The sequence below is a fragment of the Cupressus sempervirens genome, chromosome 2 (assembly GCF_028749045.1).
Source record: "Cupressus sempervirens isolate cs-2001-9-10 chromosome 2, ASM2874904v1, whole genome shotgun sequence".
NCBI classification, from domain to species: domain Eukaryota; kingdom Viridiplantae; phylum Streptophyta; class Pinopsida; order Cupressales; family Cupressaceae; genus Cupressus; species Cupressus sempervirens.
This window is the reverse complement of record NC_143119.1, coordinates 498,490,724-498,510,150: the sequence shown is the minus strand read 5'-3', so window position 1 is coordinate 498,510,150 and position 19,427 is coordinate 498,490,724. Positions and strand designations below refer to the sequence as shown.

General features: G+C 36.5%; 1 protein-coding gene across 6 annotated transcripts in view; it reads right to left on the bottom strand.

Moving 5' to 3' along the window:
• LOC149573179 (transcription factor TGA2.3-like) overlaps positions 1 to 11,712 on the bottom strand; it is a 52,668-nt gene extending 40,956 nt beyond the window's left edge. For 3 of the 6 annotated variants that reach the window (XR_016360045.1, XM_089814356.1, XM_089814355.1), the window contains exons 1-3: positions 9,420 to 11,557; positions 8,774 to 8,824; positions 8,577 to 8,636 (exon numbers count right to left, since the gene is read on the bottom strand). Coding sequence is in view for 4 of the 6 variants with exons in the window: in XM_089814356.1 (XP_089670482.1) it covers positions 8,577 to 8,636; positions 8,774 to 8,824; positions 9,420 to 9,488 (180 nt within the window). In the remaining 2 variants the exon portion in view is untranslated. Of the gene's footprint in view, positions 1 to 8,576; positions 8,637 to 8,773; positions 8,825 to 9,419 lie in introns of all 6 variants that reach the window. The other 3 variants (XR_016360046.1, XM_089814354.1, XM_089814353.1) reach the window with 2 other exon arrangements.
• Positions 11,713 to 19,427: the final 7,715 nt, after the last annotated feature.

Here is a 19,427-nt window from a genome sequence, read left to right as displayed (position 1 = left end):
AGTTTAAACCTCTAATTGAAAAAGAGTTTGGGAAATCTATTATTGCTCTTAGGATACATAATGAGGGAGAGGGGAGTTTTGTTCTACTAAATTCTCTAGCTTTTGTGATATTTGTGGCATCAAGCCCCAGTTAATCACACCCTACACACCATAGCATAACAATGTAGTTGATGGCCAGATCCATGCTCAACCACGAACATGTTCCGAAGAAGTTTTGGGCAGAAGTTAACACCGCAATCTATCTTTTGAACTAGTCACCCATTGTGGTGGACAAAGTTAAGACTCTGGAAGAGGCCTGGTCATGTCACAAACCCAAAATCAATCACTTGAAAGTTTTTTGCCTTGTTGCCTATGTTTGGATCCCTAAGGCGTCACGTGCCAAGTTGGATGCCAAGAGTCAAAAAATCATACTTGTTGGATACAGTAGTCTTCACAAAGCGTACTGCTTGATTGACACTAAGACATCTTGTCTCATGTACAGTCATGATGTGGTCTTTGATGAACAGTAAGGACCATTCATCCATGTTTCTCTTGTTCTTGATCTTGCAAATCCACCCTTCAAGACTCATGATTTGGGAGTTCGTCTTCCATTGGGTCCACTTGATGGGAGGGCTCCAGCAGCTCCTGTAGCTCCTCTTCTACCAGTGATTCCTGTACAGACACCTCTGGCTTCTCCTAGAGGATGACTTCGACTTGTAAATGCTTTACCTGAGTTTAAACAAATTCTTCAAATGAGGAACTTGATCATAGAGCATCTCCTGATGTTAATGTCGGTCCTCTTCAACCTAAGTGGTGGGCTAAGACACTTACTGAACTTAGAGATGATGAGCTCATTGATGGAAGAACTACTCAGAAAAAGAGAAAACCTACAGAGAATTAACTTTGCTCTTATGGCCAACATTCATAGTGTGTTTGAACCTCAGACATACTCCCAAGGCTAAAGGAACTTCAGAGTGGGAACAGGTCATGCAATCAGAACACCAAAGCCTGTTGAAGAATCACACCTAGTGCTTTCTAATTTTCCACCAAGGAAGAAACCCATTGGTTTCAAATGGGTTTACAAAATAAAATATAAGAGTAACGGTACTTTGGATAAGTACAAAACTCATTTAGTTGCAAAGGGCTTTTCTCATCGTCAAGGCATTGATTATGAGGAGACCTTTGCTCCTATAGAAAAGATGAGCACTATCAAATTAATTGTAGCCATGGCAACTCAGTTTGGCTGGAAGGTCCATCAAATGAATATCAAGAGTGCCTTCCTCAATGGTGACCTACAAGAAAAGGTCTACGTGACGCAGCCTCTTGGTTTCAAGGTTGTTGGTAAAGAACATTGAGTTCTCAGGTTAATAAAATCTCTCTATGGCTTGAAGCAGGCCCCTAGGTTATGGTACATGAAAATTGATAAGTACCTTAGTGATCAAGGCTTCCAAAGGAGTTCTTCAGACTCAAATTTGTACATCAAGACTACTAACAGTGACATCATCCTTCTAGTTATTATGTAAATGATTTGATCATCACTAAAAGTTTGACGTCTTTGATCTAGGCAATCAAACAGAGTTTATGCCAATCTTTTGATATGACTAGTCGTGAGCTCATGCATTACTGCCTAGGTGTTGAGGTTTGGTAGCAATCTTCTGGTATATTCATTTCTCAATACAAATATACCAGGGCTTTATTAGACAAATTTCGTATGCAACATTGCACACCTGTACCAACACCCATGGATAAAGGTTTGAAGTTATCAGCCAAGTCTAATTCTCCTCAAGTTGATGATACTACATACAAGCAAGTAGTAGGCAGTCTCTTCTACCTCTCTGCTACTAGACCTGATATCAGCTTCGCAATCAGCTACATCTCACGTTTTATGACAGCTCCTAAGGCTGATCATTGGATGGCAACAAAGCATGTGCTTCGTTATGTGAAGGGCACAACCGACTATGGACTTCTTTACTCTTTGAGTTCTAATCCTAAACTTAGTGTGTTCACAAATTCATATTGAACGAGTTCTATTTGACAATAAAAAGTTAACTTCTGGATGTGTTTAGTTTGGGATCTAGTGTCGTCACATGGACCAGTAAGAAGCAATTTCTCTCTCCTCCACAGAGGCAAAATACAAAGGGACAGTTAAGGCAGGTTGTGAAGCTACTTGGCTTTGTTGAATGCTTGGGGATATGCAGATGTCACTAGCAAGACCGACCACTTTCTTTGTTGATAATGAAGGCATTATCAAATTAACACGGAATCTAGTCTTCCATGAACGAACGAAGCATGTGGATGTTCACTATCACTACATACGACAGTTGGTTCAAGACGAGACAATAGACTTCCACTATGTTCCTACAACGGATCAGACTATAGACATTCTTACCAAGCCTCTTGGTCTTGATAAATTTGTGAAATTCAGAGGACAGCTTGGTGTCGTGGATAGATTAACCATAAGGGAGGGTATTACAATAATAGATAGTTTCTATTATTGTCTATAATTATTTAATGATTAACTATTTATAATCTATTGTAAATATTAGAATGTTTCTAATATTTAGTTAGTTATTAGTATACTACTAGCCAAAATAAAACGTTTCTATTATTTACAATTGTTTCCTAACGAAACATCATTTAGTCATTTGTATATATTGATCTATTGATCACTATTAATAACAAGAAAATATTTTACCAAATACTTTGTAATAGCATCATTGTTGTGTGATCAACTTACCGTGAAATATCTTGCACATATCTTGTCATACCGTGTCAAGTAGTCTTGTTGGAGGTCGTAAGCACAAAAGTGTCATGATTTACATTGGAGCTTGTATCAAATATTTCGTTGCTCTACATTTGCAGCCCTGATTTTACATCTACCAGCAATTGCTTAGGGTTCGATTTGAGCATTTAAGGAAGAGATATTACAGCCAAGTCATGCAATACATATGCTTATTTTTATTCTTTACAAATTGATATAAGAGGCTCGTAAATCTTAGCCAGGAAGTAAAGAAGGAAACGATATCATAGATAGAGCCTAAATCTGAAAAGAACTATTTATTTTACTTTTGTCTAAGTTTGCAAATATGCTCAAGATCGAGTAATCTATGGCAACCTATAATGACATCTCCTTTCAAAATTGTTGCTTAGCTTGGAATAAGATCCAACCAGTGTAAGCTTATACAGGGGTATTTTCATATACCCTTTGAGATAAGAGACAACACTCTTATGTAGAGTCAAAAATGAATTACAAGCATCACGAATCTATTGTTAAGCCATAAGCCCAGATTGGTGTCTAAGTTTGCAAATATGCTCAAGATCGAGCAATCTGTGTCAACCTATAATGACATCTCCTTTCAAAATTGTTGCTTAGCTTGGAATAAGATCCAACCAGTGCAAGCTTATACAAAGGTGTTTTCTATATACCCTTTGAGATAAGAGACAACACTCTTATGTAGAGTCAAGAATAAATTACAAGCATCATGAATTTATTGTTAAGCCATAAGCCCAGATCAGTGTCTAAGTTTGCAAATATGCTCAAGATCGAGCAATCTGTGGCAACCTATAATGACATCTCCTTTCAAAATTGTTGCTTAGCTCGAAATAAGATCCAACCAATGCAAGCTTATACAGGGGTATTTGCTATATACCCTTTGAGATAAGAGACAACAATCTTATGTAGAGTCAAGAATAAATTACAAGCATCACGAATCTATTGTTAAGTCATAAGCCAGATTGGGCAGAATGTAATTAGTTGTGATTATACAATGCTTAGACAGTCACCCCAAGAATTCATCAAGGAAGACAAGCAAGGTCGAGATAAAGGGTGTGTACTGATAATTATTGAACCACGGGTTATCCCTGCATGATAAGAGAAAGAACAATCGGTACCAAATATGCAAGTAATGAAAGAGTTTTAAATTGTGTCAGCTCATGGTAGTCCATTGTAAAGGTCTTGTTGTCAAGTCGAGCGATGGGTGATCGGGTACATAGTGCCCACATAAATCGTTGGCCAAGGAAGGTTAGTGGCACACTTGTTGTTGTGATCACTAGAGGTCAGGAAGGCTGGCAGTTGGCAGATAGGTTGATGGAAATTATTCATTGCCTAGCTGGTTGTCTAGCCGACACTCTTAACACTAGGATGCTCAGAGGCTGGGGAGTGGTGTCCCAATACTAATCCCAAGGTAGGGAAAGCCTTTCTCAGTAGAGATTGCGTGGGGATACTTAAGAGTCCGCGATTGGGAGGTTAGGCCCTTGGCAATGCTGCTTCTCTCTTCCAGATGCCAAGACTTGCACAACACAAGGATATGATCTGCATGCAAGATAACTACTTTTCGGGTACTCTACTTTTACATTACTGCATTCGAATTTATGTATTGCTTAGGTGGTTATTATAATTAAATTAGTTATTTCCTTCATTGGATTAAGAATCAGTTAAATCTGTTGTTTTATCATTTCAATATATAATTTGAGGATGTAACTGTATTTCATGTGTATATGATATGCTAGTCGTTATAACTATCCTTCATGTGATCCTGAAAAGAAATGTTATTTTGTTATTTAAATCAATTAAATAAGAGTGGAAATTTTAGCTTGTTACAATTATATTGTGTCATACAGCATTGTTGGCTAGTACTATTCATTTTTTTCATGTTGAAAAAGATAGTGGGAGTGTTGTTCTTTATTACTTCTGTATGTAGCATTCTTTATGTGTGTAACTGCAAATTCATTTTTGTAAAGGAAGTTTGTGGATTCCTTGTGAAGGCTCAAAAGTTTGCAAGCGATGTACTTAGAGACTGTCATTATTATTTAACAAATAAGAACTTTTCGGTGCGGCTGGATTTCACCCTCAAATAGGAGGGTTTTCTCAAGGTGTCTCTTGTGTTCTTGTGTTCTTAACTTCTATTTGCTCTATGCTATTCTGTTTCAATATTAAACACGACTATTGCATTAGATGATTATCTCTTATTCAGATGGGTTCATGTTATGTGTGATCTATATTGTATTTAATATCTTTTACCGAACGAGTTCATGTTTTGTGTGACCTATGTTTTGGTCTGGGTGCTCTTGGCATGAACCTTATTGTAGTTTGTTGTTGACGTGGCCGACCTGTAATTTTCTTTTGGCATGGGCGACCTTGTTGTAATTCCAATGACCTATCTTGTATATAAGTATAGTGTGTGTTTTGGCAAAATGTAAGAGAGTTGTGTGTGAGCAAGTGAAGATCTATAAGAGTTTCAAACGAGCAGAGTTCAGTTTGTGAGGTTGTTATTTTGTGACTGCAGTGGAGAAGTAAAGGCAGTGAATGGTGTTGCTGAAGTTGACAAAGTTGTGGAAGACAGCCGCATCATCAAGGGAATCACTCTTTATCTATTGAGAAGAGTTCTATGTATCATGTCCCTAGGACCATAAGTCTCGGGTGCACAAATTCTTTTCTGTATCTTGCAACTTTTGCATTGAGCCCTTTTTTGCATGTCTAGAGTAGTGAGCTCCTATCTATACTCAGTATTGTATGGGCAGTGAGCTTCTGGTTGCAAGTCCAAAGCAATGAGCTCCAAGTATCATTGTGATCAGACTATATATCAATGATTTATCTTTGTGGGCAAGGGCTCACCGTGGTTTTCCCCAATTTGGGCTTTCCACATATCAAAATCTTGGTGGTGTTGTGTAGTTGTTTTAGTTCATTATTTGTTGAATTTGTTATGAGGTGAATATTCAAGATAGTTAATTAATTAAGTGAGATTTTGGTTTATGCTGATTCACCCCCACCATTCCCCCCCACCACCATCTGATGTGGGTTCAACATTTTGTACTAAATGTATATTCAAATCTCATAGAAAACACTTTCCCGATGTTTTATAGACTCATTTGATACATTTGTAACTGAATTTTGCATAAAATTTGTGTTTCTTTTTTTTTATGGGTAATGGGCCAAAACTGAGATTATTTATTATTATTATTATTTGTTGAGATCGATTATTATTATTACTTGTTGATATTAATTATTATTCTTTAAGCTTGAGTAGACTCGAACCCAAGACCTCCCAGATGAGAGGCTCACAACTTACTGTTGTGCTATAAGTCGTTGCCTAAAATTTGTGTTTCTTGAAAAAATGTACATAGTTTTTTGAGTTGCCAAGTCGAGACTTTTGTTGAGAAGTCCGAAGTAGGCAAACTTTGGTTTTAATCTCCTAGTTTGAGACATCTTCTAGAGTAGTTGAAATGTGGTTTCAAAACTCAAAGTGCTCTTGTACCTAGCATAATATTTTTTCAAACTAGTATATTGCCTATTAACTGTGCAAAGTAATGCCAAGTTTTATCTAGTAAATGAATTGAAGTACTTTTTTAATTTCTTAATTTTTGCCAAGTTAAGTCGAAGTCAAAACTGGGTCTGTCAAGTCATCAAGTCTAAGTCAAAATTGGGTCTATCCAGTTTTGCCAAGTCACCAAGTCAAAGTCAAATTTGACTTGTCATGTTTTGCTGAGTGGACAGTTTACAAAACTATATGATCACCGCAATACTTGTTAGGTACATTTATGAGGTGTTTTCAACTTTGGCTATCTGAATTCTATTTAAATTTTATACCCATGCCTTTCAAAAGCGTTGCAACTAACACAAACAAGTCATGTTTGGCACAATTGTGAGGTCGTTTCTACTCTGAGTAACTAGATTCTATTTCTACCCATGTCTTTCAAAAGTTATGTAACTAACTTTTATCAATAACTGAAATTTCTTAGTTTGTGGTATTGTAATCAAGTTTATAGCTTCTTTTTGCAGCAACATTTTTTTTATACATTGTTCTATAGACCTCTTAACTGCTTCTTTGTTTGAATCTGTATAATTAGTTTTACTGAGGTTAAGTACAAGATGACAAAATTTGCACAGATGATAAAAAAAAATTAACCTATGTCTGGAAGTCATCGTGACAGTGAGAGAGGAGTGCCATATCATCAACCAAAAACAATATACAGATCAGTATCCGTTAACACAAAAGAAACTGTCAAAGAAAGTATTCAATCTGGTCTATGTACATATCAAAAAGAGACAACGGAAGTTACCCTTGTTTGACTCAAATAGTACTTTTAACAAAGTCAAAGATTATATGGGGATTGTAGAATTCGGTAACAGTCATCTCACAAACCCTCACAATGGAAGCAATTAAAAAAATTTAAATACCATAGTTAACAGCCTTCAGAAAAGCAGAAGCCTGGGAATAGAGTCAAAGGCCTTCTTATAGTCTACAGAACAATGAAAGATTCAGCAGACCATCACAACCTACAATATTACGACTGTTGATTTCTAATATTAATTATGCCTTTGTTGATTAGATACAACATCAGAACAGAAAATTCCAGAGAATTTGATTTATTTAATTTCATTTTGGTCAAACCAGACAGTCAGTGAGCAATTAAATGTGTATTATGTAAGTATGCTTTATTTGACCCTATTTGTAGTGAATTTGACCATGATGTAGGTACGCTCTGATACCACTGATGAAGTATGCTCTAATACCACTTGATGACGGTACGCACTGATACCACTAACGAAGGGCCACACCACCCTTACCAACTCATAACCAAGAATGCAACAATATGAAGATAAAGAGAGAATAAATGCTTCCCAAGAAATTTTATTAAATTTGAAAATCCTTAGCAATTACAATAAAAATTTTGCAAGATCTCTGAAGATCCAATCCAAACTCAAGCTAGTCCAGATCCACACTCTGGTAGAAACCTCTGAGATCTCAACTTGTGCTCGCAAGCCACCAAGCAACCTCCTTGTTTCTAAACCGCAGTCACTAGCGCTTCTCCAACTTTATCCAAGATCCAAGTGTAAACTGCCTCACATTCGGCGCTCTGTCTACATGCTCACAACTCCATCACAATCCTGCTGTAAACTGCCTCACATTCGGCGCTCTGTCCACAGACTCGGGAAAACTCACTCTTCACTTCCTCCTTCTCTTTCACACCTTGAAGCCTTCCAGGTTTTCCAAGCTTCACCTTCCACAACTTTCACCTTTCCAAGCTTTCCTTCCAAAGCTTCTACTTCCCAAGCTTCTCCTTCTCGAGCTTCTCCTTCTTGAGCTTCCACTTCTCAAGCTTGATTAGAAATGCTCATATGCCTTGCTTAAATAGGGACTTACCACCCAATACATGACTTATCCACAACCTTCTACAATATCCACAACTTTCTACAATATTCATAACTTTCTAGAATTCTACCCACACACCTTGATAAATGGAATGACAACCATTTTTATTTTATTTTTCTTTTATGCACCTCAAAAATAGAAATTTCTCCTTTTCTCATTTTTTCCATTTATTTTATTTTTTATTATTTCTCCTCTAATTTTCGTCACTTTCTCTCTCCTCCAGATTGGTTTTTTTTTTTTTTTTTTTTTTTTGGGTTCCAATAATGGCTCAAATGTGTCCTAAACTTGAAATCTTCAAGCTACATCTTACACTAAGTAGATCTTTTCCACTATTAAAGGTTCTAACACATTTCTCAAATATCTATATACAAACAACTAAAGTATTATTCGCGAGGAATATTGCAGAAATTATTTAATGAGTTATGCAATACGAACAAGACTTACCTTCTTCCTCAAACGACTTTTTCGAGCAGCCTCACGATTCTGAGCTAGCCTGCGAAGAGTCTACAGAAGACATTCTTACTTTCTCAGATAATGAACTTTAGAAATAAAAAATTCTATTTTTAAGGCAAATGCAGATCAAAAATTGGCCAATTTAGTCATCTACAAGATTATAACATGAAAGTAATCCACATCTTAACCTTGTGATCTCCAATTCCATCCTTTGACTGCTTAGTAATATACAAAGCTTCCTGCAACCGTTTCAGTACAATTTGTAAATGAAAAAAACAAATTATAGTTTACCAGAATTCATAAGGTTCAAAAAGGAAAGCTTAAGTTAATTTATCAGCAACTAAAATGGTTTAAAATTTGTGAAAAGAAAGCTGCAGTATAATATATTAAAAACCAACTGATCTATGCAGTGGATTCTGCATGTAAGGCCAACAGATTCCTTGAAAAGTTCAGGATCTCTGCCTTCTACATAGCTATGGTCTCTAATTAATTAGACAAAAAGGTAACTCAATTTAAAGTTTTGTATTCCATTTAAAAGAAAAAATTTGAAGAGGAGCATTAAGCAAGCAGTTAAACATTTCGACTGAAAATAAAGTTCTGAGCACATGAAAAAATTGCTTCTCTTCGTAAGAATATTGGATTCTGTGTCTCTTGGACAATGGCAATGGTAGAAATGTTAGGTTTCATAGCCTTTATCCACAGATTTTCCATGTAGCTCTGTTAATCAGCTAAATTGACTTTCCTACCTTTGTTGTAAAATAAGATACATATCTTTCAGAACAAGAGAATAACAAAGAATAAAATAAGTTTAAATGACAGCAGAAATGGCTTTACATTTGCAGTGTCCTTTCCATCGGTATCAGCATCTGTAGAAGTATCAGTTTGAGGGCTTCCCTTTGCCATTAGAAAAGGAGCAACTTTAACCCAAAGTGCTCTGTTAAACAACGGATAGAATACAAAGTTGTACAAAAACACTGTCTTGATGTTATGAAGATACCCCCACCTTTTTCCTTTCTGCCCCACACCTAAAATCTCTCCCCTGTTCCAGTCCCCACCATATCAAGTAGGGAAACCTCCTTTGCCAGGATTGTAGAGGTGCGACTATTGTGCTACTTTCATTCAGAGGACTAGAGTGAATCCTCTTGAAGGAAAGTATATCTCCAGGTCACCAAGATCCCCTGCTCCAGCTATGTCACCGTAGAATTTCTCAGCAGCTGAGATCTATAGTCAAGTGCCCCAATATACATGGGTTAATCCCATAAGCCCTGAGCCTCTTCAACTCAGAACGGAAAATGCTTCACCTGTCCGGAACATTAAACTCTCACAGCAATCAAAATCTCAATTCCTTACAACGTAATAACTGAATTAATGTGTTCATTGACAATAAATGAAGGAAAACAGGGGATAACTAGAGGCCTTCGTTGTAAAGGATGACTCATTGTTAAACAAAGCTATACCATTTAGATCTTGTCCCAAAACCTAGGCAAGAAACCCACTTCTGATCATAACGTTTTACCCCTCAGGTGGCTAGAGCAGTTGGAGCTTTTCAACAACTGAATTGCACGATATTAGGATATTTTACGGCAAACCTGTATGCAAAATGATAACCAGAAACCAGAGGACATATAAAACTTCAATAAACTGGCGTCTGGTTTAGCTCTGACCTATAAGAATGGCTCTTCCCTTCTTTGTATGTAGTATTTTTCCTTCCCAGCTTGAATCATATCATAGTAGCGAAAAACAGCATCATTCTGTCCGATCAGAAAATAAACCAAAACTGCTTGGAGTTCGAACTATGTCCGTAAACAAAATAATTGCCAATCACCTTCAGGCAACCCAACAGTTTCAGGTTCAAGCTGTGTCTCGTGAAGTGAAAAGTAATCACTTCATTTAATCCCACACGGAAGCCCCAATGAACCTGCAAAGGTTACAGATGCACCAATCATCATGAAATCAAACGAGATGATGGCAGCCAATGGGAACCGATGGGACTGCCAAGCCAAAATTGCAAACTAATGCAAGTTCACAAAAAGCAATCCAGAGGCCGTAAGATCAACTTGCACCTGAACTAGCCCAGCTTTCCTATTAGGTAAGTCTGGCTCACAAAGAGCGCGCCGACGTTCAATTTCTAAGAACTATCCAATAACGGAAAGTGTCCCTGCAAGGCCCAGGTAAACTCAGTAGGATAGACACGTCCCTGTCTTCAGCACCAAGTGAATTTGGCAGCATAAATAACCTTCTATCTTCAACACTATATTACAAAATCAGATCAACGTTCTGTGCAACCGACACCAACAAATTGCTTCTCTCCAAGTCAAGAAAATAACTGCTTTGAACAATGACCAAAAACAAAGGTCCGAGAGATCAACACATTATTGCGTCCTTCAAAACCACTAAAGCCAAATCTATATCTTCCACTACTGATTCCGATCACACTTAATTTTCCTTTTCACTTGCAACAGCGTGGCAGGCAAAGACATCGGCTCAAGCAAAATCTGACTTTTACATATGTGGTGAATGAAAAAGAAAACCCTTTTCAACTCAAAACCCTAACATGCCTCTGCAAAACAATTCACTGCGTACCCGTCGGCTCCAGAAGCAGTGTAGATAAGAATTGTCTCGTTACGGTCAAAGGTTCGATTCTTACGCCGTGAGTTTCGGCATCTTATTGTTCGCGACAGGGGTCTGCCGACTCTCTACTGTTGATTGGATCTGAATGTGCCAGACAAGACTAATTATATTGTTTAAAACTTCATTCTCCATACACGTGTGAACAACAATTCGTTCTACACGTGTGAACAAGGCTGCAGTCGTAAGAAGATGGAGCTCTGGGCCCCGGCTGATTAGATTGAAAGCTGCTTGCAGGTTAAAGAGAAAAGGAAAGTAAGGAAAGGACTGTATCTGTGCTGCAACTAAACTGGCATGGTGCATACGAAGCAGATCTTCTTGGGAAAGCTAAAACAAGCAAAGATATCTACTCTCTTTTCTGCTCATACTTTTTAAAACAAATTCACGCGTATTGGGAATTGTTCAGGCTAGCATTTGCATCAACGTATCAGCTCGCATTTTCATAACTTTGATCGTCAACTCTCGTTGGTTTGTACCAAATTTATTGGCAATTGTAGAGAAGCAAAATGTATAATGTATGCGTGCCCTTATTCAATTTTCCTTCGCTTACCTGAGTTTTATTTTAGTCTTTTATTACTCATTATATTTTCATTTACATTTCGATAGATTATTTTGTGGGAAAGTAAGGGGAAAGGATTCGTAATCGTTAATGGTCTGATAGTCGTTTATCTTTTTTGTTATCTTGATCTTTCAAAAAAAATTCATGTTGATAGTCAGTACTTACAAAATAAAAGTGCTACAAAGAAAGTACATACATAGTTCAATTGGGAGTTGCTAAAAGAAAGTACATGCATAGTTGTTGGTAAACAGATTTGTCACAGTAAAATTTGTCCAACGGAGTGTGTGGCAAACCGTTCACAACAGTTGGATAGGCCCTTGGTATGCGGCCTTCTTCTGCGTTTAGAGGGGCAGCTCCCTCATATGATATAATTTTAAAGCTTTTCGAATAAATATAAAATCAAAATTAAAAGGTGAAAAAGCTCATGATGACGAATGCACCACACGATTTCAAAGCTTTCCCAAACCACTAAACTAGAACCACTAATAACAACAATCAAGATCTACGCTTGAAAACTATTACTAGCACAATGTTGATCCACATATTCATAAACATCTACACCATACTGTGAGAATGTTCACTACAAAGAGAATCAACATTTCTAACAATTTAAATTTAAAAGAAGAGAACTCAAGTTGCACGTTCTTTTATTTTCTTGCACCAAGAACCTAAGAGGAATTTCTGATTACAAAGACAAAATTTATATATACTTTCCAAATATCATCTCCTAATCAAAATTTTAGCATAGTGCTCCCTTTTTCCAAAGCCAAAAAGTCCTTTTACAAAGCCCAAAAGAGCCCTTCTATAGACATAGAGGTGAATAACTACCTATTCGTGGTTAATAACCACCTCCCCAATACGTGATTTGGGTGAGGTTAATTAAGCTCACTAAAATTAACCCAGTATGACCTGAAACTTAGATTTTACATCTTTTGAGAGGAAGATTGCATAATAAATTCTTGTTGATTTCCTTTTGATATTTGAATGATTCATTCAAGTTACATTACTTTATTAACGAATGCATACCCTCCTTCTCATGAAGAGATCAAGAGCATGTGGTGTGTACGAGTGCGATGAACACTAACTTTATGTTTATGATCCCTCCAATTGTGCTTATCTCTACGAAATGTGTTTTTCTTCCATGATGACATCTATTGAAAGGTTGGTCCTTGTATAGACACAAGTATCAAAATTCTCATTTGTCTTACAATTATCACATATTGTGTGAGAGTATCACATAACATTCCATTGAAACAATTAGATGCCCAGTCTATAATTTGATTCATGCTTCCACAAATATTTGATAAAAGTTGACGAACTTTATGATTCATGCAAATACTACATCCCCAAGAGAGCATTTTATTGACTGATTCCAATGCATTGACTTCAGCTACATGTACATGTAAGAAATGTGCCCTTCAAATATATGATGCTATCAATTATGATATATGTTGCTCGATGACCTTCCTTAAGGTGGCTCTGTTAACAAAATCTACAACTAAAGTGGCAGCTAGCTTGAGTTCTCTAAGGTATGTCCCTCTTTCTGTAGTTGCATCTGAGAGGTCTCGACATCTGTTCGAATGTTTACATATCACACAATTATAATAGTCTGGGAGTCACGTTGCATTGGAGCATTTTGACAAACAATTGCCTGATGCATTTCTCTATCAACATGTTCACTGCTCCAACAAGGAGGCTCTGTCTATACTCACCAAAAAGGGGAGAATGATATATCTGCTTGCAATGCCTAGGTTTCAAACTGCTTTGTAAATCTGGTGAAGGTGATTCTTCCTAACGGACATGGAGGGTCTAAGACATTTTGGAAAGTGACAAGGCATGGCTGGGAAAGCCCATTATTTATATGATGGCTTGAGTACTCAAATCTTGTCACAGCGATATCTTGGGTTTCATCAATTTTGCACCGCAAACTATAAGGAGTTGGAACATTCTATCAAACACTTATTGTGCATCGTCACCTTTGTTATATCAACTCTCAAGAACAACTTCCAAATGCTGGGACACCAAATTCAATGCAAATACGAGTGATCAATCAACCAGTACTCTTGGAGAAGACTTTTGATATAGTTCATGCAAGGCCTCAAAAAATTCTATCCACGCACAGACATCAAGAGAAACACACCATCCCTAATGTACGAACCTTTGGGCCTGGTTGCTTTTTGCAGACCCTCATTTGCAGCTTCATTCATTGTTCTACTTATGTAGTTATGATCAGTGGAATGAATAATTCTCATGGGCACAGGTCTCTTGCTCTCCACTTTCTTTTAGAGTTCAAGGGAGAATGTATTAGTGGCCTTGCTTAGAATTCCTGCATTATTCTCGGTATTGAAAAAATCTAGAATCTCTCATGCTTGAGTGTATGCCTCCACAGAATCACGTACATCCTTGGGAGGAAATTGATGAAAAACATGAGAGCAATCTGAACTAAAATAGCCCAAGGAGAGCTGGATAATCATTTTGATAAAGCAAACTGTTGTCATTTTCCAACACATTTTCGTGGCATCTTCAAAATGCTTCCCCACATCGGCCAAAAGTTTATTTTCCTGAATTGCAACACACTTTTGTAGGAAAGCAACTAGATTTGTGTAGTTAAACTCTCCACTATAGTTTCCCTCTCTAATTAGACTTCACGCGTTAACAATGGACCACTTATTAGTTATCCATAGGCTTTTGGAGTCTCCCCAAATATACCCAGGTCCTTCATAATTTCTTCATATTCTGGAAACTTTTCAAATGATTTCTTGTCATACTTGGCTAGGATGAGTCTCATCACTTGAGAAGTGAACCTACTATGGAAAACAATCAGGGGGATCACCCAACATATTTTTCTGAATAATACAATCATCCATTGCAGCCACTTCAGCATCTTCAATAGTACCAAAGGTATCGGTTCTCTTTGCGATTCTTGGCAATGAGCTTTCTCACGTTTCTACAGAGGCTTTCTGCTTGTACGAACCTTTGGCCTTTTCTATGGTCACCACAATCCACATGTTCCATGTCTGCCCCTCCCTTTTTTTTAAAACCATTTACATGTCTGACTTCTAATGGAAGAATTTTAAATAGGTTAATAACTATCTCAAAGAGGTTAAGGAATACGTGTTTTTGGAGAGGTTAATTAACCTACTCCAAAATGTGCATTTTGAAAGTTATCATTAACCTATTGAGAGGTTAAGAAAAATGCATTTTTGGAGTGGTTAATTAACCTACTCCAAAATGTGCATTTTGAAAGTTATCATTAACCTTTTAAGAGGTTAATGGTTAATGATAGACTTTAAAACACATATTTTGGATCTCAACATTAACCTGAGATAAGTTGGAGCTCAGAAGCCAGATTTTAAAAATTTCAAGTGCTAGGCAAAGCTAAGGACGAGCCGGAGACATGAAGATTTAAAAACTCACGAAAACTTAGAGATAAAATGGTCATTTCAATGATCAAAATGGGACATATTTCACACATAACCAGGGGATTAACAGGTTCAAAAATTGAAACACTTTATGACCAGGCAACAATAGTTCATTTATCATTTACCTTGTTAATAATTTTAATAAGTAAATACTTTAAGTGCATGGTTGTTAGTGAATTTATATTTGTGATGTTATCAAGATTCAATTTTACACTCTTTTGAATCAAATTAGTTGACCCATGTTTCGTAAGAATCAATTTCTTGTAAGAATGAATGGAACACTTAGCACTAATTGCATCTAGGTGATGCTTCATGAGAATGAGCTTAGGATCCATTTGGTTGTAGGCATAGGCATGGAGAATAGGGATGCAATATTGGGAATAGGAATGGCTATTCCAATAAGGTAAAGTGGAAATATGTATTCCTATTCCCTATTCCATTTGACAAACCAAACGAAGAATAGAAAACGTATTCCAAATTTTATATTTCTATTCCAGCAACCAAACGGGCCCTTAAGGGGCTTGCTAATGAATGATTCATAAGGCACAACACTTTTTGAAGGTTTTGTAAATGGGGTTGCAAGCAGAGTGGACTTAACCATGGAGAGAACTTCATAGTTAAGTGCACTCAAGTTGAAGTAGTACTAGGATGGGTGACCTTTAGGGAAGTCTCGGCGCTTCACCTTATAAGCTTCACCTAGATGCAACTAGTGTTAGGTATTTCGTTCATTCTCCTGAGAGATGGATTCTTGTGAACCACACTCATGAGACATGGGTCAATAAGTTTGACTCAAAAGACTACACAATTGAATCCTAGTAGCAATGTCACAATTTGTCTTGTTGTGGAAAATATCTCCTACATTTATGTTTGGAAGACATGTCGAGTTGTACCAAAGATATATGTTTGTTTAAAAAATGAACTTCATTATTTACAAATACAATGGAATGCTCCAAGACTTAATATATTTTATTTATGTACTAAACATGTTGTATTTTGTTGGAAACTACAATTGGAATAGTTGTTATGTTGTCATTAATGTCAAACCTTACTAGTAAGACATTTACTAACAGTGTAGAGTGTCATATCTGTTGATTGATGAAGAGAATTTAAAAAGAGAAATAACTAGATGAACTAATGAAATTGTTGAGTATAGAGGAGTAAGTATGATGAAATTAAAATGGGCACTCGATTAGTTAGTCTTTGACAAGATAATGCGTTGTTTAATCATTATGTGAAGTAAAGAAGTCAGTTGAGTTGAAGTATGGAATAGATGTTTGATGAGAGACAAGGATTTGTGTAAAACACTAAGCTTGACCAATTACCAGTTTTACAAGGTCAATGAAGGAGATGTAGTAGTAGATTAAAGAACTTAATAGATAGATGAGCAAAACAACATTAGTCGAGTGATAGTTATGGTCGAGCAAGATGTAGAGGAAAATGTAGTAGTGACCGAGTGTAGTGAAGATGGAGCAAGGCAGTGTAAGCTAGGTGATTGATAGAATAGTAGAGACAGCTGGGTGATTGATAAAATAGTAGAGACTGAGTGATCCAATGATGATCGAGTGTCAAAAAAATAACAGTTTGTGAAAGAATCGAGTTTGAGGTTGACATAGTTGAATTTTTGGATTAGTCAAAATGTGTGGATGATAAGGATTGATGAGCTCGTGTACTTAATGCACAAATAGAGTTTGTGTTGGAAACTGCAATTGGAACAAATTTTATGTTGTCATTGATGTCAGACCTACTAGAGAGACATTTACTAACAATATAGAGTGTCATATCTCTTGATTAATAAAGAGGATTTGAAAATAGAGATAACTAGATGAACTAGTGAAGTTCTTGAGTAAAGAGGGGTAAGTATGATGGAATTAAAATGGTCACTTGATCAGTTAGTCTTTGATAAGATAATGTGTTGTTTAATCATTATGTGAAGTGAAGAAGACAGTTGAATTGATATTTAGAAGAGGAGACAAGAAGTTGTATAAAACATTAAGCTTGATTGAGTGACATTTTGCTAGGTCAATGAAGGAGATGAAGCAAAAGATTAAGGAACTTAAGAGTTAGCCAAGCATAACAGTATTAATTGAGTGATAGTTATGACCGAGAAAGCCAGAGTAAGTTGAGTGATGGAGAAAATAGTAGAGACTGAGTGATCCAGTGATGATTGAGCAGAAGAACACAATGATGACCAAGCGTCAGCAAAATAATAATTTGTTAAAGAATTGAGTTTGAGGTTGACATAATTAAATTATTGGATTGATCAAAATGCGTGGATGATAAGGATTGATAAGCTGGAGTATTTAATGCATGAATTAAGTTAGTTATATGATCAAAGACAAGGATTTAAAGAGAAGATTCGAGAAATAAGTAGAAAGACAAAACAATGGATAGATTTGTTGAATTTCATCAAACCCTAAGATCTAGGGAGTGTTGGAAATATTCAAGACTATGCTAAGTTACTAAGAGGGGAGGGGTGAATCAATAATTTCTAAAACTTCAATAATTTTAGCTCTCAATCCAATTAGCATTTAATCCATTACATATAATCTAATCTAATTGCATGCATAAGAAGCTAAAAACATGAAAGCATTCATAACATTGTGACACAAAGATTTGGTGACCCAAAAACCTTCCAAATAGAAAGTAAGACTAGGGTGGGGATGATACCACAAACTTTAGTACTGCAGTATAAAGTTAGCCTATTAAAGCTTACATTGATCAGTTCTGATGATCTACCCTGTTAGGAGCAATAAGCACTGCTAGGTCCACCTTGTGAAAGGATTTACAAACATACAATTAAGTATGCACTTGGTAGAGAGATTTACAAAAGATTGTTAGGTCTACCTTGTTAAAGGATTTGACTGATCCACCTGTTAGGATGAAACAATAGACGATCTCTAATTTGCAACTTGGTTTGCTAAATGAGATTCCTTTATGTACTAATCACCTTGCTATGATAGATATGACTTTGTTGCTCCTTATAGTGTTGTAGCCTTTGTAATTCATTTATTCCCGCTCTTCTCTAATTACATTCACATTTACATCTTTTTCATACTTACTTGGATATGATACAATTTATGACATATATACCAATCCAATTATACAAATTACAAAGGCGGCCACACTACAAGTCAACACAAATATTACAAAGTCAGCCCACATGAAGACACTCAAGTTCTAAAGACTGACTCGATGAGGTTTTGATACTCGGCATCATCATGCACTTGGTAGATGTAGAAGCTCGGTCCATACTAATCACTTCCAAGTAGTCTTTAACTCGGTCTACACTAGTGACTCAGTAGATACTGTGAAACTCGTCATAAAAACTGAGTCTCTTGATTTACATTGTATGACTCGGTAAACACTATCTCTTCGAACTCGGTATAAACTGAGTCTCTTGGTTAACACTAAGTGGCTTGGTTAACACTAGACTCGCATCACATACACTGTGAACTCGGTGAACACTACACAACTCGTCTTGCATTGGTAAACTCAGCATGTATTGAGATGTACAGTTTACACTGCTAGTCTTCACTATAACTATGATTGCTCAGTAACCACTAAGACTTTTCCAAAGGACTCAGTAGCAACTATAGAACTCGGTGACAACTGAAATACTTAGCAAACACTAATAGTTGTACAAAGAGCTCAACAACTATATACAATCTAAATAAATGTGTGTCACTAATAACAAACTTGATTGATATGTCAACAATCTCCCCCTTTGGCATTAGTGACAAAAACACTTATCAGTCAAAACTGAATTCAAAAAGTTTCCTGAATACCTTTTATCCATCACCTTGTGATACTAGCTCGGTAGAGTATACTGTTTTTGAGATTTTTCAAAATTGATTTTGTAAGGGATATATCTATACATGGTAAGGTTCTTTCATACAGTATACTATACATCTTCTTGCTATATACAACATATCTCTCTATACATATTTTACTGCCCCATTGATTTTTCAACTTATTGCACGTTCTCCCCATAACATAAGTCTTTCTCCATACATATATCTTTCTCCCCCTTTTTGACATTAATGCCAAAGATTTATTCTTTTTATTTACATAGTAACACCAAAATGAGATAAAAATTATGAATGTACCTTAAGAATGATTGCCAAGGTGGTATCCCAATTGTCTTGCAAGACCTTACATGTGAAGTGCAATTTGGACTTCTGCTGACAATTCTATCATATGATCCACAATGGAGAAGTTATTGTCATGGATGAG